Source organism: Oncorhynchus clarkii, chromosome 5, assembly GCF_045791955.1.
Source record: "Oncorhynchus clarkii lewisi isolate Uvic-CL-2024 chromosome 5, UVic_Ocla_1.0, whole genome shotgun sequence".
In the NCBI taxonomy this organism is placed as follows: Eukaryota; Metazoa; Chordata; class Actinopteri; order Salmoniformes; family Salmonidae; genus Oncorhynchus; species Oncorhynchus clarkii.
The window spans coordinates 7,271,150-7,295,374 of record NC_092151.1 but is presented as its reverse complement, the minus strand read 5'-3'; the positions used below and the strand labels follow the sequence as shown (position 1 = coordinate 7,295,374).

Below are 24,225 nucleotides of genomic sequence, written 5' to 3'. Positions count from 1 at the left end.
TCTCTCTCATTCTCCTCTCTGGCCCGTGTCCCTCTGAACAAAAAACCTACACTGAGACGCCTGATTTAGGGGATCACAAACGTAGACGGAGCGCTACGGGATCCCTCACTCCTGACAAAAGGAGAGAGAGAAACTGGTGGGAGAAGGAGGAGACATTAATTTCCCTCTCAGCTGTAGGCCTTGTCGGATCCCCAGCCTACATTCCCCTCTCAGCTGTAGGCCTTGTCGGATCCCCAGTCTACATTCCCCTCTCAGCTGTAGGCCTAGTCGGATCCCCAGCCTACATTCCCCTCTCAGCTGTAGGCCTAGTCGGATCCCCAGCCTACATTCCCCTCTCAATTGTAGGCGTTGTCAGATCCCCAGCCTACATTCCCCTCTCAGCTGTAGGCCTTGTCGGATTCCCAGCCTAAATTCCAACGGCTGACGTGGAGTCTGAGTCCCTGCATGTGGCCTCCAGTCTGTCCATGCAGACATGATGGACGCTTGGTTGTTAGTTTGGGACCAGACATTGGAGGGGTAGTGGGGGGGGGGGGGGGGGGGGGGGTATAAAGGGGAAATGTAGTCTAGAGACATTTCGGTGACTCTTACTACATTTCTGACCTCCCGAAGCTTCAGGAATGTCTAGGCCACCTCCTGTGTGTCTCACGCTCATGCCGGTAGCACGTTGCCACGGTTATCTCTAAAATATGCTCCAACCCAATAACATTGATCAGGTCCCCCCAGAGCAGTCAGAGAGAAACATCTAGCTCACAGAGTTCATAGTGAGGTCAAAGGTAATGCAGCTCCTTTTCTCTCTGCGGAGACAGATAAGCTGATTCTGACACAGGACAGGATTTGGAGACTGTTCGGCCCCAGGTGGGTGAATCATGGATTTTGTGTTTCCTAGTGCCAAGTAGATGTCAAGTGAACCTAGTGTTTGGAATCTCCAGATTCTTAGCTAGATATCAATGTCCATGCTCACATAGACCTGATACTTACCTACATTACCATAATCAGATCATGTAATGTGATGTACAACTACAGTACCCATAAACCAATACACTGTACTTGTAGTGTATGTACAGTATGACAGTCTTAGATTAAAATAATGAGTTTGACTGTTTTGTTTGTTTAAAAACACAATACAAATACACATGTGGCTACAATGCTTTTAAACTCATTGAGGATAAAAAATTTTAAAAAATTAAGTTCAAACTAATTTCCATTGTGCTCTTCTCTAAATGACAGAAAGGCTTGATCGAAGGTAGGGAGCATCAATGGTGCAGGGCAGAGAGAAAAAGTAAAGACAGTTCAGGAGCTCGTCGTCAGGGCACCTCACCATGTCCGATTTGTTTTTACAGTTCCCCCGTAACCGCTGGTTGCTCGTCCTCCGCTGCTGAAAGTGTAGCACCCATTTGGTGTGATTGCCCATAGCAGCATGGAAACGTGCAGAAAGCCCACCACACATTGGCTGTTTGGTCCGGAACAGGACGGACCCTCCTCTGCCATTTCTGCACACCGTGTTCGGTGCTCACGGTGCTCATCTTTCTTTTGTATCACTCATATCAGGAAACGCCCCCCCAGTCAGGGTGATCTGGGAGTCAGGGTGATCTGGGAGTCAGGGTGATCTGGGATTCCGGGTGATCTGGGACTCTGGGGGATCTGGGAGTCAGGGTGATCTGGGACTCCGGGCGATCTGTGAGTCAGGGTGATCTGGGACTCCGGGCGATCTGGGAGTCAGGGCGATCTGGGAGTCTGGGCGATCTGGGACTCTGGGTGATCTGCGAGTCAGGGTGATCTGGGACTCAAGGCGATCTGGGAGTCAGGGCGATCTGGGACTCAAGGCGATCTGGGACTCTGGGTGATCTGGGAGTCAGGATGATCTGGGACTCAGGGGGATCTGGGACTCAGATTGATCTGGGACTCAGGGTGATCTGGGACTCAGGGTGATCTGGGACTCTGGGTGATCTGGGACTCAGGGTTATCTGGGACTCTGGGTGATCTGGGAGTCAGGGTGATCTGTGAGTCAGGGTGATCTGGGACTCTGGGTGATCTGTGAGTCAGGGCGATCTGGGACTCTGGGTGATCTGGGACTCAGGGTGATCTGGGAGTCAGGGTGATCTGGGACTCAAGGCGATCTGGGAGTCAGGGCGATCTGGGACTCAAGGCGATCTGGGACTCAAGGCGATCTGGGACTCAAGGCAATCTGGGACTCTGGGTGATCTGGGAGTCAGGATGATCTGGGACTCAGGGGGATCTGGGACTCAGGGGGATCTGGGACTCAGATTGATCTGGGACTCAGGGTGATCTGGGACTCAGGGTGATCTGGGACTCTGGGTGATCTGGGACTCTGGGTGATCTGGGACTCTGGGTGATCTGGGACTCAGGGTTATCTGGGACTCTGGGTGATCTGGGACTCAGGGTTATCTGGGACTCTGGGTGATCTGGGAGTCAGGGTGATCTGTGAGTCAGGGTGATCTGGGACTCTGGGTGATCTGGGAGTCAGGATGATCTGGGACTCAGGGGGATCTGGGACTCAGGGGGATCTGGGACTCAGGGGGATCTGGGACTCAGATTGATCTGGGACTCAGGGTGATCTGGGACTCAGGGTGATCTGGGACTCTGGGTGATCTGGGACTCTGGGTGATCTGGGACTCTGGGTGATCTGGGACTCAGGGTTATCTGGGACTCTGGGTGATCTGGGAGTCAGGGTGATCTGTGAGTCAGGGTGATCTGGGACTCTGGGTGATCTGTGAGTCAGGGCGATCTGGGACTCTGGGTGATCTGGGACTCAGGGTGATCTGGGACTCAGGGTTATCTGGGACTCTGGGTGATCTGGGAGTCAGGGTGATCTGGGAGTCAGGGTGATCTGGGACTCTGGGTGATCTGCGAGTCAGGGTGATCTGGGACTCAAGGCGATCTGGGAGTCAGGGTGATCTGGGAGTCAGGGTGATCTGGGACTCAAGGCGATCTGGGAGTCAGGGCGATCTGGGACTCAAGGCGATCTGGGAGTCAGGGCGATCTGGGACTCAAGGCGATCTGGGACTCAAGGCGATCTGGGACTCAAGGCAATCTGGGACTCTGGGTGATCTGGGAGTCAGGATGATCTGGGACTCAGGGGGATCTGGGACTCAGGGGGATCTGGGACTCAGATTGATCTGGGACTCAGGGTGATCTGGGACTCAGGGTGATCTGGGACTCTGGGTGATCTGGGACTCTGGGTGATCTGGGACTCTGGGTGATCTGGGACTCAGGGTTATCTGGGACTCTGGGTGATCTGGGACTCAGGGTTATCTGGGACTCTGGGTGATCTGGGAGTCAGGGTGATCTGTGAGTCAGGGTGATCTGGGACTCTGGGTGATCTGGGAGTCAGGATGATCTGGGACTCAGGGGGATCTGGGACTCAGGGGGATCTGGGACTCAGATTGATCTGGGACTCAGGGTGATCTGGGACTCAGGGTGATCTGGGACTCTGGGTGATCTGGGACTCTGGGTGATCTGGGACTCTGGGTGATCTGGGACTCAGGGTTATCTGGGACTCTGGGTGATCTGGGAGTCAGGGTGATCTGTGAGTCAGGGTGATCTGGGACTCTGGGTGATCTGTGAGTCAGGGCGATCTGGGACTCTGGGTGATCTGGGACTCAGGGTGATCTGGGACTCAGGGTTATCTGGGACTCTGGGTGATCTGGGAGTCAGGGTGATCTGGGAGTCAGGGTGATCTGGGACTCTGGGTGATCTGCGAGTCAGGGTGATCTGGGACTCAAGGCGATCTGGGAGTCAGGGTGATCTGGGAGTCAGGGTGATCTGGGACTCAAGGCGATCTGGGAGTCAGGGCGATCTGGGACTCAAGGCGATCTGGGACTCTGGGTGATCTGGGACTCTGGGTGATCTGGGAGTCAGGGTGATCTGGGACTCAGGGGGATCTGGGACTCAGAGTGATCTGGGAGTCAGGGTGATCTGGGACTCTGGGTGATCTGCGAGTCAGGGTGATCTGGGACTCAAGGCGATCTGGGAGTCAGGGTGATCTGGGAGTCAGGGTGATCTGGGACTCAAGGCGATCTGGGAGTCAGGGCGATCTGGGACTCAAGGCGATCTGGGACTCTGGGTGATCTGGGACTCTGGGTGATCTGGGAGTCAGGGTGATCTGGGACTCAGGGGGATCTGGGACTCAGAGTGATCTGGGACTCTGGGTGATCTGGGACTCAGGGTGATCTGGGACTCAGGGTTATCTGGGACTCTGGGTGATCTGGGAGTCAGGGTGATCTGGGAGTCAGGGTGATCTGGGACTCTGGGTGATCTGCGAGTCAGGGTGATCTGGGACTCAAGGCGATCTGGGAGTCAGGGTGATCTGGGAGTCAGGGTGATCTGGGACTCAAGGCGATCTGGGAGTCAGGGCGATCTGGGACTCAAGGCGATCTGGGACTCTGGGTGATCTGGGACTCTGGGTGATCTGGGAGTCAGGGTGATCTGGGACTCAGGGGGATCTGGGACTCAGAGTGATCTGGGAGTCAGGGTGATCTGGGACTCTGGGTGATCTGCGAGTCAGGGTGATCTGGGACTCAAGGCGATCTGGGAGTCAGGGTGATCTGGGAGTCAGGGTGATCTGGGACTCAAGGCGATCTGGGAGTCAGGGCGATCTGGGACTCAAGGCGATCTGGGACTCTGGGTGATCTGGGACTCTGGGTGATCTGGGAGTCAGGGTGATCTGGGACTCAGGGGGATCTGGGACTCAGAGTGATCTGGGACTCAGGGTGATCTGGGACTCAGGGTGATCTGGGACTCAGGGTGATCTGGGACTCAGGGTGATCTGGGACTCAGGGTGATCTGGGACTCTGGGTGATCTGGGACTCTGGGTGATCTGGGACTCTGGGTGATCTGGGACTCAGGGTAATCTGGGACTAAGGGTTATCTGGGACTCAGGGTTATCTGGGACTCTGGGTGATCTGGGAGTCAGGGTGATCTGTTAGTCAGGGTGATCTGGGACTCTGGGTGATCTGTGAGTCAGGGCGATCTGGGACTCTGGGTTATCTGGGACTCTGGGTGATCTGGAACTCAGGGTGATCTGGGACTCAGGGTTATCTGGGACTCTGGGTGATCTGGGAGTCAGGGTGATCTGGGACTCTGGGTGATCTGGGAGTCAGGGTGATCTGGGAGTCCGGGTGATCTGGGAGTCAGGGTGATCTGGGAGTCAGGGTGATCTGGGAATCAGGGTGATCTGGGAGTCAGGGTGATCTGGGAGTCAGGGTGATCTGGGAATCAGGGTGATCTGGGAGTCAGGGTGATATGGGAGTCAGGGTGATCACGTATAAGGCTTTAAAGGGATACTTTGTGATTTTGGCAATGAAACCCTTTATCTACTTCCCCAGAGTCAGATGAATTCATGGATACCATTTTTATGTTTCTTTGAAGGAAGTTGCTTACTAGCACTAGTGAAATTGCTAACTAGCGTTAGCGTAATGACTGGAAGTCTATGGGTATTTGCTAGCTACACAGTACCCATAGACTTCTAGTCATTGCGCTAATGCTAGTTAGCATTGGCTCGTGAAACTAACTCAAACTTCCTTCATAATGTACACAGAGACATAACAATGGAATCCACGAGTTCATCTGACTCTGGGGAAGCAGATAAAGGGCCTCATCTGACTCTGGGTCAGTAGATAAAGGGCCTCATCTGACTCTGGGTCAGTAGATAAAGGGCCTCATCTGACTCTGGGTCAGTAGATAAAGGGCCTCATCTGACTCTGGGTCAGTAGATAAAGGGCCTCATCTGACTCTGGGTCAGTAGATAAAGGGCCTCATCTGACTCTGGGTCAGTAGATAAAGGGCCTCATCTGACTCTGGGTCAGTAGATAAAGGGCCTCATCTGACTCTGGGTCAGTAGATAAAGGGCTTCATCTGACTCTGGGTCAGTAGATAAAGGGCCTCATCTGACTCTGGGTGAGTAGATAAAGGGCATCATTGCCAAGATCACAGTTGATCATGGCCCCACCGAATGTGCATTAAACACACATATTTCTGAAGAAAACAGAATATTGACACTAAATTCTAGGACTACCAACATATTTTCTCATTATCATACAATGTAATAAAGTAAATAGTTGTTTTAATGTAAAGCAAACGACTATTGAGCATTTATTTAAAATGTTTTTACACATATTGAAGAAATGTTGGCTCATTATTTTGGCCGTAAGGGTTGGTAATGCCAGTGATATCTCCGGCAAAGCATAGGTGTGTGCCATTGTCAACAGCAGTTGGGTTAGCTATATACATCCTTCAATCATTCCTCTCGAAAGAAAAAAAAAAGATCATAAAAACGTATTAAGAACGATTTCTGGTTTCTTATGAAATTGGCAAACCTTTCCCGAAGACCTCAAAGGTCAAGGCTTAAAATACCAAAGTCATTTTTCACTTAAAGCACTTTTGTCTATTCCCACAAAAGGTTGAATCCCGGGGTTCTGGAGTATGAAGGTGTTCCATTTGCTCGATAGTATGTATTGATTGGTTTGTTATTAGTTGGGGGAGAACGTTTAACTCTGCAGGGGGGGTCAAAGGAGAAGTTCTCTGGTATCGACGGGAGGTGTCACAGAGTGCATTCTGCAATAAAGGGAAGATTTGGAAAAGAAAACTGTCAAAGAAAAACTGAAAAGTTTCAATAAGGTTTCAGAGGATCAATGAGGATGTGGAGATGCAGATTTGTGTGTAAAGAATGAGATTGGATTTGCTGTAACGCTATAACCCTGTGTGACGAAAACACAAGGTACAACCTAAAAGGTCATTTTACTCCTCAAGTCAGGATCAGATTCTCATTTCTGTTTATTGAAAGGCTCCTCATTGATCCAGTGACTTGTGGCGTCATCGATTTGTTTGCCCCTGTCCGTTCCTTATTGTTTCCATAATCGCTATGAGAACATTAAGGTGGGATTGAAAGACGATGACTTAAATAACATTCTTCCACAAATCGATCACATGACCCAGTGTCATGCCTGGCAGCAAAAAAATGAAATAAAACCATAGAGAAATTGACAGATGACTTTTATCCATGACAAGTGTGGGTGTTCAAAATAACATTCAGTAATATATTGATGCTTACTGAATTTGGCAGGAATAAAACGTGTGATTGAATACAGACAGTTTTACAGTATGCTCATGACTGTTGGGACAAAACTCATGTCGGCTGAGTACTCAAGCATCCGTTATTTAGTTCTTGCAATGCATCATGGGTAGTACTCACCAGGGTATTTGAAGCAGCCATCTTGCCACGGCTATGTCTTTGGAAGACGTTTGCAACCAAAATGGGCTACGAAAACAAAGGCAGAGAGAGAGAGAGAGAGAAAGAGAGAGGATGGATGCATGGTGCCGTGGCATCAGAATGCACATGGTTCGCATTTTCCCAAATCCAGCTTAGACGCTTCTCAGACAGGCCCGGGTCGGCACGGAAATCCTGATTTAGATACACAGGGAGATAGACCCGGCCTTGCCTGGGATCTGGAGCGGGCGGCCCGGAAGTCAAACCCAAACTCTTATTAAAGCATTAAGTACATGTTGCTGCTGAATGCACTCAGAGGCTCCAGGGGAAGTTGTTGTCTTTTGAATTGAAAATAATGGAGTGGAGCAGAGATGAACGTGCCATCTGTGCAAACAGAGGGTTTAGAGTGGTAGTCTTCAGAGGGTTTAGAGTGGTTGTCTTAGGTGGAACCAAAGACGAAGTGGAGGGGAAGGGGCCAGATTGTTCTGTTCATGTTAGATAAATACAATGTAACATGCTGTTGTTTTTAACGGTATTATATTTGTGTGTGTGCGTGTGTGTGTGCGTGTGTGTGTGTGTGTGTGTGTGTGTGTGTGTGTGTGTGTGTGTGTGTGTGTGTGTGTGTGTGTGTGTGTGTGTGTGTGTACCAGTGTGAGTATACAGAATAGACAGAATCTGATATGTTTCTTCTGTTATCTACATTGAACAAATTGTTGATCAAACTGTTATCACATGGGTCATCTGAGCGCATTCCTCCGACCTTCGAACTAGTGGTGGCCCAGTTCTGTTATTTTAGCTCTGTCGACCCGCATCGGACCTCTTCCATTCAAGAGATTTTCTCTGAGAATAGTGTTGGCTGCAGTAATTACTTTGGCCAATTGAGATAGGTTCCCAGAGTTGAATCCCATGAATTGGTCCTTGTCAAGCCCCATTCGGCGCTAGCGGTCTGGGCTGCCATCCAGCCGGCTTCCCCTGACTGAGTTCCCCCTCTCTCTCTCCTGGCTCCCTGTTTGAACGTTGCTCTCTTGACCCTGAGGCTTGGTGAAAACTGCAGCCTAATTGAATTAAGCACTTGATAGCAGTGACAGACTGAGTAAATATTGTTGTAAACTCCTCCACCTCTGTGTCGTCAGAGTCTGTTGGGTTTTCACATGAGACCCTTGACACGTCGTGACAGTACCTCGGGCCCAGATCACACAATAGAATAATGTTAACGATTTAGGTTAAGAGCACACCCTAAGGCCGGTTTACAGTGGCCACAGTGAGTGACATCATCAACATTCTATTGTCATCTGACATCAAAAACGTAGCTGTCGTTATGACATCAACAGCCTGGTGATCCAAATAGCATAACTGCTACATATTAACACCAATAAAATAATCTATTTAAAAAGGAATTTAGTATGTCGATCTAGTAAGCCAGAAAACTAAAAGCATCTTCCTTAACAATGTTTAGAAATGCCCTTCAGATTTGTCCTGTAAAAAATAAATATTAAAATAAATAAATAAATATTTATACAGTACCAGTCAAAGTTTAGACACACCTACTAATTTAAGGGTTTTTCTTTATATTTACTATTTTCTACATTGTGTAATAATAGTTGAAGAAATCAAAACTATTAAATAACACATATGGACTCATCTAGTAACCAATAAAGTGTTAAACAAATCAAAATATATTTTACATTTGAGATTCTTCAAAGTAGCCACCCTTTGCCTTGATGGCAGCTTTGCACACTCTTGGCATTCTCTCAAGCAGCTTCACCTGAAATGCTTTTCCAAAGGTTTTGAAGGAGTTCCTACATATGCTGAGCACTTGTTGGCTACTTTTCCTTCACTCTGCGGTCCAACTCATCCCAAACCATCTCAATTGGGTTGAGGTCGGGTGATTGTGGAGGCCAGGTCATCTGACGCAGCACTCCATCACTCTCCTTCTTGGTCAAATAGCCCTTACACAGTGTGTTGGGTCATTGTCCTGTTGAAAAACAAATGATAGTCCCACTAAGAGCAAACCAGAAGGGATGGCGTATCGCTGCAGAATGCTGTGGTAGACATGCTGGTTAAGTGTGACTTGACTTCTAAATAAATCACAGACAATGTCACCAGCAAAGCACCTCCACACCATCACACCTCCTCCTCTATGCTTCACGGTGGGAGCCACATATGTAGAGATCATCCGTTCACCTACTCTGCATCTCACAAAGACAAGGCGGTTGGAACCAAAAATCTAAAATTTGGACTCATCAGACCAAAGGACAGATTTCCTCTTGTCTAATGTCCATTTCTTGTGTTTCTTGGCCCAAGCAAGTCTCTTCTTCTTATTGGTGTCCTTTAGTAGTTGTTTCTTTGCAGCAATTCAACCATGAAAGCCTGATTCACTGTCTCTGAACAGTTGATGTTGAAATGTGTCTGTTACTTGACACTGTGAAGCATTTTATTTGGGCTGCAATTTCTGAGGCTGGTAACTCTAATGAACTTATCCTCTGCAGCAGAGGTAACTCTGGGTCTTCCTTTCCTGTGGCGGTCCTCATGGGAGCCAGTTTCATCATAGCTCTTGATGGTTTTAGCGACTGCACTTGAAGAAACTTTAAAAGTTCTTGAAATGTTCTATATTGACTGACCTTCATGTCTTAAAGTAATGATGAACTGTCTTTTCCATTTGCTTATTTGAACTGTTCTTGCCATAATATGGACTTGGTCTTTTACCAAATAGGGCTGTCTTCCATATACTTTGTCACAATACAACTGATTGGCTCAAATGCATGAAGGAGGAAAGAAATTCTACAAATGTACTTTTAACAAGGCGCACCTGTTAATTGAAATACATTCCAAGTGACTACCTCATGAAGCTGGTTGAGAGAATGCAAAGCTGCAATCAAGGTTAAGGGTGGCTACTTATAAACCATATTTTAATTTGTTTTGCACTTTTTTGGTTACTACATGATTCCATATGTGTTATTTCATAGTGTTGATGTCTTCACTATTATTCTCAAGCTTCAAAGCTTCTTTTTTTAAAGAACCACCAATCAGGAGGATACAGACAGCTCAAGAAGTATGCTTAGATATGCAGAAAAGTATGCTTAGATATGCAGAAAAATATGCATATTTTTTAACATAGAATAAGCATAATGATTAAGGCTCTAGATTGTAGAAAAAATATGTTTCAGGTGTTTGAAAACTTCACAATTCCCAAATGTATGGACATGGGGGCATAATCGCCCACCAGACCACCCCCAGCCATCCTCACCCTCAGATTTGTGGAGTGCATGATGCCCCTGGTCTTAATAACTTAAAAGCAAATGTTTATGAATTATTACAGGAAAATAAACTCACAACAAGATCATTATTTACCAGTTAATGACAAGCTATTTAGAGAAAATAGCTTACAGCTGTGAGTGTGAGGAAATAAAAGCAGGGCATTCTGCTGGAGAATTTTAGAACTTGTGTCTCGTTGCTATCTCAGACAGGTAACCATGACAACGGACACAGCAACAGGGTCAAAGTTGAACTTTTTTCATCTGTCTGAGACTTGGAAACCGAAGGTCCGCAGCGACGGTCTACAGACAGCAGTCGGTCTACAGACAGTCCGCCGGAGTATAAATTAAACGTTGTTTTGACCAGGGACACTTGTCGCATTGTAATTGTCTACCAGCCTTTACAGAAGCCTGTGGTGTGTCGTAATTACATTTCATTGTCTCAACCCCCCCCCCCCCCCCCCCCACACCCACACACACACAGTGGTGTAAAGTACTTAAGTAAAAAAATACTTTGAAGTACTATTTAAGTCGTTTTTTTTGTGGTATCTTTACTTCACTTTATTATTTATATATTTTTTTACAACTTTTACTTTACTACATTCCTAAAGAAAATAAATGTACTTTTTTTACATGTTACCTGAAACCCAAAAGTACATTTTCACAGGAAAATGGTCCAATTCACACACTTATCAAGAGAACATCCCTGGTCATAACTACTACCTCTGATCTGGAGGACTCACTAAACACAAATGCTTCGTTTGTAAAGGACGTCTGAGTGTTGGAGTGTGGCCCCTGGCTATCTGTAAAGGATGTCTGAGTGTTGGAGTGTGGCCCCTGGCTATCTGTAAATGATGTCTGAGTGTTGGAGTGTGGCCCCTGGCTATCTGTAAATGATGTCTGAGTGTTGGAGTGTGGCCCCTGGCTATCTGTAAAGGACGTCTGAGTGTTGGAGTGTGGCCCCTGGCTATCTGTAAAGGACGTCTGAGTGTTGGAGTGTGGCCCCTGGCTATCTGTAAAGGATGTCTGAGTGTTGGAGTGTGGCCCCTGGCTATCTGTAAAGGACGTCTGAGTGTTGGAGTGTGGCCCCTGGCTATCTGTAAATGATGTCTGAGTGTTGGAGTGTGGCCCCAGGCTATCCGTAAACAAACAAAAAATACAAATAAGCCGCCTGGTTTGCTTAATATCAGGAATTTGAAATTATTTATACTTTTACTTTTTATACTTAAGTACATTTAAAACCAAATACTTTTAGACTTTTACTCAAGTAGTATTTTACTGGTTATCTTCCACTTTTACTTGAGTCATTTTCTATTAAGGTATCTTTACTTTTACTCAAGTATGACAATTGAGTACTACTTCCACCACTGCACGGACACACACCGTGTACTACAGTGGTCTATGAACCATTTTGGTCAGTCAATTCTCTCCATTTATCGTCATACATCCAAATACATCTCTAGGAACTTAATAACCCTGGTTGGTAAACACTGGTTGTTAAACACTGGTTGTTAAACACTGGTATTGCATCATTCACCCACTGGTCTCACAGGATGTGTCCTTGGCTCAGTCCTGGAACATGAGAGAGGAAGATGATGTGAGTGTGAAGTCTACACTCTACAGAACTGTTGGAAGTCTCTCCTCCCTGCAGGCTTCATGGCCCAAATTTCTCTCAGTTGCTAGATGCAGTTGAAGCCAAATGGTTTTGACTGGCAAGAGTTGAACATGTTGAGGCCACGGACTAGTTCCTATGGCAATTAACAGGACATATAATATAGAGAACATCATCGCATAGAACTGCTTAGCTGTAATCTAGTATTTAGTATGGTATTATGATCCCCGTTAGCTGGAGCTACTCTTCCTAGGAGTCCACACAAAACATAAAACACAACATAGTACAGAACGCCAACAGCACAGAGCTACATAAAAGGACACAATATATATAATTAATAGATATCTGAGTGTCTGAATGTATAGAACAACATACTGTACATTTTAAAATAAGAATTCACACTTTCATATTCTTATGCCTTAGGAATCCATGCAACATGTAGTCATAGTAACAGCTATGCTGCAGTCCTCCATTTTGTTTTGGTTTCTTACTGTTGTTACAACTGCTGGTTCTGATCCTAAATCTCTCAGAGCCAGTCGTTCTTTTTAACACTGGTGAGAATCTCACAACATTAGGAACCACCCGCGTCCTCACAAGATGCAATACCCCAAAATAAACACAATCTGTAGTGGTGAAACTGTCACGTCCGTTTGCGATATTACTACAACAAAGATGTTAAACAAAGATGTTCATTCAAACAGCAAACGTTGTTCGCTTTTTTTCCCACCTCTGACATCATCACGTGCGATAGAACAACACAGAATGTAGGCTACTAAGATAAAAAAATTTTTTTTACCAAGAATGCTCATCTTCCCCGTTTCAAAAACAAAACAATAACAAATGCGCCTGGGGCCGACCAGTGGCGCTGTTTCACCAAATGCAGATCTCAGGTTTAAAAAGGGCAGGTTCTGGTTCTCTCCTTCTGGCTTTTACCTCCTCTTATTTTTCATGTTCCTTCCCTCAGTCTCCGGACCCTTTTACCTAGAGAGGATTAAGTTTATAGCGAAGGGGAAATGAAAAGAGATGTCATTCCAGTGGACCAATGTGAACGCAGGTAAAAATGGCTCCCAAGCCACTGCGTACGAGAGGAAATTGAGAATTTGTCCGAGCAAGCTGTGTATGATCTTCTAAAACAGATCTGGCGGTGGAAGAACCCCTGGGTATTACCAAAACAGACCTGGAGGTGGAGGAACCACTGGGTATAACCAAAACCATGTGCTGTACATAGCAGAAAACCTGCCCTTGCTTTTGGCCCTGGCCAGTTTCATACTTGAATAACATTACTGTTTGAGATGGTCATGTAAGGTTTTGACTCCTCATCTCAGTGACCATGTTTGTACCCCTCACTATCCTTCGTGGGTTTTGCGTTTTATTCCAACTCCAAGCCCTCCTCCTCCTCCTCCTCCTCCTCCACACCCCCCAACATACATTGATTTACTGAATCCTGTCTCCCCCCCTCCTTTTCTCTCTCCATAATACCATGTTGTGGCATCCCCCAACTACAATGTTATTTATGACCTGAGTTTTCAATCCCACGGGGTCCTGTGCTTTAATGAAAGATGCACCTCTTAGCCCCCCCCCCCCCCCCCCCCCCTCCCCTCCCCCCCATCCTTAACCCTACCAGCCACTGTGCAGGGGGTTGAAGCTACAAGCTTGAGATTCCTCTTGTCTTTTGGGCAAGGATAACAGACACAAACCTTGGGGTCAACAGGAGGGAGTTGGAATTTAGATGAAATAGGTTCTCTTAGGAAAACAGGTGGGGATGCTTAGAGCTGTAATCAAAAGATGATTGCTTTTGTTTGGCCGTTGTTTTGGAGTCCTCTGTCTAAGACGTAGTTGGCAGAATTCTTCAGCAAAATTAAATACCTGCTGTCTGAAGATCCTCAAACTGACCCGTTATCCTCGAACTCAGAAGGCACCTTTGAACCTTCTCAGTGAAACAAACTGACTCTTTATAATTTGTCTCTCTGTCTGAGATTTACATAGCAAGGTTACCTTGTATAGGCTGTCCTTTCATACAAACTATTTACAGTGAAACAATGAACGTGACTGTGTATATTAAAGTTGTGTGTACAGGTGTTTGAAGTCGTTTCATCCCCCTAATCGTAAAAGTTAGGATTGAGGTTAGGGTTAGGGTAATCTGTATCTCTCTCTCTCTCTGTGTGTGTGTGTGTGTGTGTGTGTGTGTGTGTGTGTGTGTGTGTGTGTGTGTGTGTGTGTGTGCCAAAAGTGCCCGGAGTCACCCTGAGCTCCCGGATCAAGGAAAGCTTCCCCAGATTCCAGCAGATGTTCTGACCGCGTCTGAACTCACTCCAGCCGCCCAAGCTCCAAGCTTTCCTCTCTGGATCTACACTGGAAGGACGAAGGGTTCAGACATCTTTCCCTCTTCTTCCTCTCGGCCATCTTTTTTTTGTACATCTCCCACTTCAATCGTCAGTCTTGATACAGCTGTGTGGTTGGGTAACGTCTTTAGGTTGAGTGAGAGACAGCATCTGCATTCATTTACGGCTGTATGGGCTAACTTGTCCATCTGTAAACCACAAGGCTTTCATGTGTTTGGCGAAGGGTCTTTTTGGCAGCCATCTTTGTGGCAGGAAGTAGCGTGCAATAGCCTGATGTGCAACAGTGGACAACGCCTTTTGTAAAACCCTTAAATAGCCTCAAGAAACCGGACATCTATATTTGCCTAATCTGTCTGACCTCTGATCTTCCACACAGAAATTCAGTACTTTAGTGCTGACTTGTCACTGTAACTAAAATCAAGACAACTGATTGACCAATGCTGCAATAACAAATTAGTTCCAATGCATTATTCTATTCTATTATTATATATATTATATTATTATACAATTCATACTAACTGCCTCTGTAGTGATTATTTTTTTTAAAATCTTTTTATTTTATTTACAACAACAAACTCACTCATCACAAATTGTGAGCAAACTAGTTACAGTGCCTTCTAAAGATGATGATTGACATCGGAAAAAGAAGGTACGCTATCAGCTGATCATTGATGTTGATGATTGTTGTAAATCTATAACTAACACGATACATGTTTTTGTTGTTGTTGTACTGATGTACCGGAGCACAAGATCATTTTGTATCCCCTTTATAGTAAAGCATTGCATGTTTATTATCACATTTGCATAGAAGCATAAAGCAGTAGAGTTGAGGCCTTACAGAAGTTTTTTTTTTTTTAAAGTGGCCTTTTATAAACACATTTCATGTAATTCTAGGTCATTTTACATGACTGGAGAATTTGGCAGAATCTTTTTATAATACCGCACAAATGATGAAAATGAAGCTAGCCTTGCTTGCCATATCCACACATTTTTAACGTGACAATTTTGTCACTGAACCAGTGTTATTTAGTCCCTTATTATGACAGTGAATGTATATGTTCGGTTTTTAATCCCATTTCCTATAAAGGGGTAAGGCACAGGGGAAGGAAGGTGCTTTTCAGAAGTGGTATGGAATGGTTGATGAGCTGGGGTCACTACTACCAGTCCCTGTATTGAAGTGCTGTTAAATGGTTGATGAGCTGGGGTCACTACTACCAGTCCCTGTATTGAAGTGGTGTTGAATGGTTGATGAGCTGGGGTCACAACTACCAGTCCCTGTATTGAAGTGCTGTTAAATGGTTGATGAGCTGGGGTCACTACTACCAGTCCCTGTATTGAAGTGGTGTTGAATGGTTGATGAGCTGGGGTCACAACTACCAGTCCCTGTATTGAAGTGCTGTTAAATGGTTGATGAGCTGGGGTCACTACTACCAGTCCCTGTATTGAAGTGCTGTTAAATGGTTGATGAGCTGGGGTCACGACTACCAGTCCCTGTATTGAAGTGCTGTTAAATGGTTGATGAGCTGGGGTCACAACTACCAGTCCCTGTATTGAAGTGCTGTTAAATGGTTGATGAGCTGGGGTCACTACTACCAGTCCCTGTATTGAAGTGGTGTTGAATGGTTGATGAGCTGGGGTCACTACTACCAGTCCCTGTATTGAGGTGGTGTTGAATGGTTGATGAGCTGGGGTCACTACTACCAGTCCCTGTATTGAAGTGCTGTTAAATGGTTGATGAGCTGGGGTCACAACTACCAGTCCCTGTATTGAAGTGGTATGGAATGGTTGATGAGCTGGGGTCACTACTACCAGTCCCTGTATTGAAGTGGTATGGAATGGTTGATGAGCTGGGGTCACAACTACCAGTCCCTGTATTGAAGTGCTGTTAAATGGTTGATGAGCTGGGGTCACAACTACCAGTCCCTGTATTGAAGTGCTGTTAAATGGTTGATGAGCTGGGGTCACAACTACCAGTCCCTGTATTGAAGTGCTGTTAAATGGTTGATGAGCTGGGGTCACTACTACCAGTCCACGTATTGAGGTGGTGTTGAATGGTTGATGAGCTGGGGTCACGACTACCAGTCCCTGTATTGACTGTCACAGCTACACTTTTACCATTGAGCTGTATGGAATAGTAGACTGTATGCCATACACACGCCGTAATATAAATAATTTAGCTTAAAGATTTTTTTGTTTACAGTTCTATTAGTGTAGTGTGCCTCGATGCGACCTGTCACCCATAGTTACTTGTTCATAAAGTGCATATTTTTCCTTCGCTCGACTTGGATTTGGAAAACATCAATGCTCAGTGGATTGTATGACTTCGTTATAAATTAACTTGTAGTTGTCTTTTCTGGATGAAATAAGTAACAAAGTGTACTACTATAAAACTTTACACAACTTTCAAAGTAGAAAAAAGTGTGGGCTTTCCCCTCCAGTGTTCGGAAACTTTGGAAAAGGCTCGGCTGTAGCCGTTGTTACTGCTCTGACAGTGTACACGTCACAGCCCATAAAACCTACATAACGTTTCAGACAGCAACGACAGGAAGAACGTTAACAATACATAACATAGTCAGTAAAAGTAAATACACAAATAAATGGTTTAAAAAAAAAAAAGTACATAAAAAAATATAAACATGCAACAATTTACAAGTTACAGTTCATATACTGTAAGGAAATCAGTCAATTTAAATCAATTCATTAAGCCCTATTCTATGGATTTCACATGACTGGGAATACAGAGATACGCATCTGGTGGTCACAGATATCTTAAGAAAAGGTAGAGGCGTGGATCAGAAAACCAGTCAGTATCGGGTGTGACCACCATTTTCCTTCTCCTTCACATTGAGTTGATCAAGCTGTTGATTGTGGCCTGTGGAATGTGAAATGTCCTCTTCAATGGCTGTGCGAAGTTGCTGGATATTTTGGCGGGAACTGAAACTGCCTCACTAACGACCCCTTTTTCCTGTTCCCTGCCTGTACCTTAGCCTATCAGATTTCCTGTTCCCTGCCTGTACCTTAGGCTATCAGATTTCCTGTTCCCTGCCTGTACCTTAGCCTATCAGATTTACTGTTCCCTGCCTGTACCTTAGCCTATCAGATTTCCTGTTCCCTGCCTGTACCTTAGCCTATCAGATTTCCTGTTCCCTGCCTGTACCTTAGCCTATCAGATTTCCTGTTCCCTGCCTGTACCTTAGCCTATCAGATTTCCTGTTCCCTGCCTGTACCTTAGCCTATCAGATTTCCTGTTCCCTACCTGTACCTTAGCCTATCAGATTTCCTGTTCCCTGCCTGTACCTTAGCCTATCAGATTTCCTGTTCCCTGCCTGTACCTTAGCCTATCAGATTTCCTGTTTCCTGCCTGTACCTTAGCCTATCAGATTTCCTGTTCCCTACCTGTACCTTAGCCTATCAGATTTCCTGTTCCCTGCCTGTACCTTAGCCTATCAGATTTCCTGTTCCCTACCTGTACCTTAGCCTATCAGATTTCCTGTTATCAACCTATTGCCTGATCTCCCAGATGACTTCCCTAGCCTTTTCCCTGCCTGTACCTTAGCCTATCAGATCTGTTATCAACCTATTGCCTGATCTCCCAGACGACTTCCCTAGCCTTTTCCCTGCCTGTACCTTAGCCTATCAGATTTCCTGTTATCAACCTATTGCCTGATCTCCCAGACGACTTCACTAGCCTTTTCACTAGCCTGCCCCTGGACCCAGCTACCTGCTTCCTCCTGAGGTGCTTCACAATAAACACCTGCTGCGCCATGCGCTTGAAACCAGCTCTCTGTCTCTCATCGTGTTCATTACAGTCTGTGGTTGTTCTGGCCGGTTAGATGTACTGCCAGGTTCTCTAAAACAACATTGGAGGTTGCTTATGGTAGAGAAATTAACATTCAATTCTCTGGCAATTCTCTGGTGGACAGTCCTACAGTCAGCATACCAATTGAAAGCTCCCTCAAAACTTGAGACATCTGTGGCATTGTGTTGTGGGACAAAACTGCACATTTTAGAATGGCCTTGTATTGTCCCCAGCACAAGGTCTATGTCAGGTGGATGGATTATCTTGGTAAAGGAGAAATGTTTACTAACAGGGATATAAACACATTTGTGCAAAACAAATGAGAGAGAAAAGCTATTTGTGCGAATGGAACATTTTTGGGATATTTTATTTTAGCTCATGGGACCAATACTTTACATGTTGTGTTTATATTTTTGTTCAGATCTACTTGAGATTGAGTGATTTCCAGACTCTGGCTTCAGCTCACAGTCTTTAATCAAATCGCTGCATGACTGTCTGTCTGCTCTCCAATGGTCCTGCTGACTTTCTGTGCGATGTCAAACTGGACATTGGCCCTTTGATGTTGGATGAGGTCTTTTGTGAGGCTCACGTGACGTTCAAGTCCAACACTATGTTGTATCCTGATCCATCACCTGTATGCGGCAGGTTAGCCTAGTGGTTAGAGAGTTGGACTAGGAACCGGAAGGTTGCAAGTTCAAATCCCTGAGCTGACAAGGTACTAATCTGTCGTTCTGACCCCTGAACAGGCAATTAACCCACTGTTCCTAGGCCGTCATTGAAAATAAGAATTTGTTCTTAACTGACTTGCCTGATTAAATAAAGGTTAAATTAAATTCACTGTGCAGTTCCACCAGAGTCTATGAGACACACTGAGGCTTTGTAAAGGCACTGCACTTTCTTTTTTTTTTTTTAATCTTTTTTAATTTTCTTTTCCCCCTTTTTCTCCCCAATTCCGTGGTATCCAATTGTTGTAGTAGCTACTATCTTGTCTCATCGCTACAACTCCCGTACGGGCTCGGGAGAGACGAAGGTTGAAAGTCATGCGTCCTCCGATACACAACCCAACCAAGCCGCACTGCTTCTTAACACAGCGCGCATCCAACCCCGGAAGCCAGCCGCACCAATGTGTCAGAGGAAACACTGTGTACCTGGCCACCTTGGTTAGCGCGCACTGCGCCCGGCCCGCCACAGGAGTCGCTGGTGCGCGATGAGACAAGGACACCCCTACCGACCAAGCCCTCCCTAACCCGGGCGACGCTAGGCCAATTGTGCGTCGCCCCACAGAAATCCCGGTCGCGGCCGGTTACGACAGAGCCTGGGTGCGAACCCAGGGACTCTGATGGCACAGCTGGCGCTGCAGTACAGCGCCCTTAACCACTGCGCCACCCGGGAGGCCCCAAACTGCACTTTCAAAAGCTCTAGGCTGTATTTTGTATTCCTTTACCCTCATGTATATAATCCAAAAAAAGTTATTTTCCAGGACTGACTCTTTCCGCCGGCCACTGTGATAACTGAATCAGTTCCTTTCCAGGAGTGATTTTGTTTTTGTCAACTGATCAGATCACCTTCACAAGCGGGGGGGGGGGGGGGGGGGGGGGGGGTCTGAGCGGTCTTGCCATCTACTTCTACGGACAAATATGGGACATAAGGTTCATTAAGTAAACAGTTTGATCCTCCTCATCATCTCGTTTTGACCACCTTTCATCTTCACATAGTAGCCCTAAAAGGCATTTTATATCTGATTTCCTTGTCATTACATCTGAATATTTGTGAGGTAAATGCCATTTAACATTAGACTTGTAGTGCACAAATTGTGGTAACAGTCTCACAATGACACGTCCCACAAGCTCTTTGAATTCGTTCTTGAGATATTGTTTGTCTCCGGTGTTTGGCACCAATTTGCACATACGCACTTCACGGACTGATCTGGACACCTGTTGGGGGAGGTAATCTGCACCAACACGTTCCTGGGAGGTAATCTGCACCAACACGTTCCTAGGAGGTAATCTGCACCAACACGTTCCTAGGAGGTAATCTGCACCAACACGTTCCTGGGAGGTAATCTGCACCAACATGTTCCTGGGAGGTAATCTGGACAAACACGTTCCTGGGAGGTAATCTGGACAAACACGTTCCTGGGAGGTCATCTGCACCAACACGTTCCTAGGAGGTAATGTGCACCAACACGTTCCTAGGAGGTCATCTGCACCAACACGTTCCTGGGAGGTAATCTGCACCAACACGTTCCTAGGAGGTAATGTGCACCAACACGTTCCTAGGAGGTCATCTGCACCAACACGTTCCTGGGAGGTAATCTGCACTAACACGTTCCCAGGAGATCATCTGCACCAACACGTTCCCAGGAGGTCATCTGCACTAACACGTTCCTGGGAGGTCATCTGCACTAACACGTTCCTGGGAGGTCATCTGCACTAACACGTTCCTGGGAGGTGATCTGCACTAACACGTTCCTGGGAGGTCATCTGCACCAACACGTTCCTGGGAGGTCATCTGCACCAACACGTTCCCAGGAGGTCATCTGCACTAACACATTCCTGGGAGGTAATCTGGACAAACACGTTCCTGGGAGGTAATCTGGACAAACACGTTCCTGGGAGGTAATCTGGACAAACACGTTCCTGGGAGGTAATCTGGACAAACACGTTCGTGAGACGCGCCCATTATGATCCTGTGGTTAGTCCCTTTTTTATGTTCTAGTGAAATTATGTGAAAGTTGTCAACTGTAAATTGATATGGATTTCTCTGTGCATAGGCCCATGTAAAAAGGACCACAGAAACAAGTTAATTAACTCAAATGTTGTTCATTCCGTGTAATGCCCAATATCAGCCCAATATAGCTGCATATTACAGCCAAAATGGATAATTCATGATTTAGGATGTTATTTCATTCATACCATTTGATCATTGTTCAGTTTAGAGGGTCTCTCCTCTGATCCAGGAGATGGGATGTCAGGAAGAGCTTCGTTCCCTGACATCAAGACCTGGCCACTGTCTAGCTGGCCCCGATGATGGCAAACAGTGACAAAGAGGTCCAAAGCAGTTACCAGTGATTAAATTAATACAGCCAACATACATACTGTAGCCATGTAATGCATTTGATAAAGGACAGCTACTGTGAGCTGCCACGGTATAACACTGCCCTGTGTGCATACTATTCCAACACTGCTGAGATGAGGTCTGTCCTCGGATCCAGGGGATGGGCTATCAGGAAGAGATTCCATCCCTGGTAGCTGGACCTGTTCACTCTTAATAACCTGTTGATGCCAGAGGTTCCCCTCAGGGAACTCCACCACCACCCCCCCCCCCCCGTTCAGCTGAAATGGTGGCGCAGGGAATGCAAAAATATTCTTAGAAATATTTAACCTCCACACATTAACAAGTCCAATACCTCAAATGAAAGATAAACACCTTGTTCATCTACCCAGCGTGTCAGATTTTTAAAATGTTTTACGGCGAAAACACAGCACATATTTATGTTAGACCACCACCAAAACAAAAGGCAAAAGGCAGCCATTTTGTCCCACAAAATATAAAATGATAAAAGCAGGATTTTTTTTTAAATCATTGACTACCCTCTTGAAAATCTTCATCAGATGACAGTCATATGACATGTTACACAGTACATTTATGTTTTGTTCGATAATATGCATTTTATATCCACAAATCTCGGTTTACATTGACGCCATGTTCAGAAAATTCTCAAAAATGTCCGGAGGAATTATAGAAAGCTACGCCAGATAACAGAAATACTCATCATAAACTTTGACTAAAGATACATGTTCTACATATAATTAAAAAGATGCACTGGTTCTTAATGCAACCGCTGTGTCACATTTTTTTTTAACGTTACGGAATTAGCCTACCATGCAATAATCTGAGACGGCGCTCAGACGTAACAATATTTCTCCGCTATGTTGGAGTCAACAGAAATACAAAATTACAACATAAATATTCCCTTACCTTTGATGGTCTTCGATCAGAATGTAGTGGAAGGAGTCCTACTTCAACAATGAATCGTTTTCTTTCATAATGTTCAATTCTAGTGTCCATGTAGTAGCATCTGCTACCACTTTCAGCTCAAATGCCCAAAAAATTACTTCTGGTCCAGAATAATTTTGCATAAAAACTTCCAAATTACATATTACAGGTCGATGAAACTGGTCAAACTAAGTGCAGAATCAATCTTCAGGATGTTATAATCATACAGATCGAATATCATTCCAACCGGGACATCCATGTTCATCTGAGGCTGATTGGAACAAAGGACAAAGGAAGCACTTTTTCCCATGCGCGCCTTCACGCACATGAAAATCTTTGCGACACTCACTACTTTTCTTCCCATTAGGTCAAAGTTCACAGCATATGCTCCATTCCACTTTCTACTGAATGAGGACATCTAGTGGAAGACATAGGAAGTGTTTCCAGATCCATAACTTGTTGGGAAGGGAGGGGGCGATGACGTCAAAGTTGCCCCAACTTTCAGGATTCCAAAACTATTTTGGAAGATTGCCTGCCCTGTGAGTTCTGTTATACTCACAGACATAATTCAAACAGTTTTAGAAGCTTCAGAGTGTTTTCTATCCAATAATAATAATAATATGCATATATTAGCAATTTAGGACAGATTTTGATGCAGTTCACTATGGGCACGCAATTCATCCAAAGGGGAAATACTGCCCCCTATCCTTATTAAACATTAGAATATAAACTCTGGAGAAAAAAAGAAAGGTCCCTTTTTCAGGACCCTGTCTTTCAAAGATAATTCGTAAAAATCCAAATAACTTCACAGATCTTCATTGTAAAGGGTTTAAACACTGTTTCCCATGCTTGTTCAATGAACCATAAACAATTAATGAACATGTACCCGTGGAACGGTCGTTAGGACACTAACAGCTTACAGACGGTAGAAAATTAAGGTCACAGTTATGAAAACTTAGTACACCCTAGGCCTTTCCACTGACTCTGAAAAACACCAAAAGAAAGATGCCCAGGGTCCCTGCTCATCTGCGTGATCGTGCTTTAGGCATGCTGCAAGGAGGCATGAGGACTGTAGATGTGGCCAGGGAAATAAATTGCAATGTACGTACTGTGCGACGCCTAAGACAGCGCTACAGGGAGACAGGACGGACAGCTGATCGTCCTCGCAGTGGTAGACCACGTGTAACAACACCTGCACAGGATCGGTACCTCCGAACATCACACCTGCGGGACAGGTTCAGGATGGCAACAACAACTGCCCGAGATACACCAGGAACGCACAATCCCTCCATCAGCGCTCAGACTGTCCGCAATAGGCTGAGAGAGGCTGGACTGAGGGCTTGTAGGCCTGTTGTAAGGCAGGTCCTCACCCGACATCACCGGCAACAATGTCGCCTATGGGCACAATCCGACCATCGCTGGACCAGACTGGACTGGCAAAAAGTGCTCTTTACTGACGAGTCTCAGTTTTGTCTCACCAGTGGTGATGATCGGATTCGCGTTTATCGTCGATGGAATGAGCATTACACCGAGGCCTGTGCTCTGGAGCGGAACCGATTTGGAGGTGAAGGGTCCGTCTTGGTCTCGGGCGGTCTGTGACAGCATCATCGGACTGAGCTTGTTGTCATTGCAGGCAATCTCAATGCTGTGCGTTACAGGGAAGACATCCTCCTCCCTCATGTAGTATCCTTCCTGCAGGCTTATCCTGACATGACCCTCCAGCATGACAATGCCATCAGCCATACTGCTCGTTCTGTGCCTGAGTTCCTGCAAGACAGAAATGTCAGTGCTGTGCCATGGCCAGCGAAGAGCCCGGATATCAATCCCATTGAGCACGTCTGGGACCTGTTAGATCGGAGGGTGAGGGCTAGAGCCATTCCCTCCAGAAATGTCCGGGAACTTGCAGGTGCCTTGGTGGAAGAGTGGAGTAACATCTCACAGCAAGAACTGGCAAATCTGGTGCAGTCCATGAGGAGGAGATGCACTGCAGTTCT

At 45.8% G+C, this 24,225-nt stretch overlaps 1 protein-coding gene across 1 annotated transcript; it reads right to left on the bottom strand.

The window, feature by feature from the left end:
* Nucleotides 1–1,648: 1,648 nt before the first annotated feature.
* On the bottom strand, nucleotides 1,649–23,836 carry LOC139409628 (uncharacterized). Its single transcript, XM_071155050.1, has 7 exons — nucleotides 23,710–23,836; nucleotides 4,131–4,310; nucleotides 3,570–3,749; nucleotides 3,162–3,290; nucleotides 2,720–2,899; nucleotides 2,380–2,508; nucleotides 1,649–1,794 (listed from the first exon to the last, which is right to left on the bottom strand). Exons 1-7 carry the CDS (start codon nucleotides 23,834–23,836, stop codon nucleotides 1,649–1,651), a joined length of 1,071 nt encoding a protein of 356 aa, XP_071011151.1.
* Between the last annotated feature and the right edge of the window lie 389 nt (nucleotides 23,837–24,225).

Bases quoted from the DNA above. Each gene is read 5' to 3' on its own strand.
- LOC139409628 (XM_071155050.1), bottom strand. From the start codon at position 23,836: ATGCTGTCACAGACCGCCCGAGACCAAGACGGACCCTTCACCTCCAAA. The intron at 2,509-2,719 runs GTCCCAGATCAC...CCTGAGTCCCAG, and splicing joins TGACTCACAGATCACCCAGA to ATCCCCCTGAGTCCCAGATC. The intron at 1,795-2,379 runs GTCCCAGATAAC...CCTGACTCCCAG, and splicing joins TGAGTCCCAGATCACCCAGA to ATCGCCTTGAGTCCCAGATC.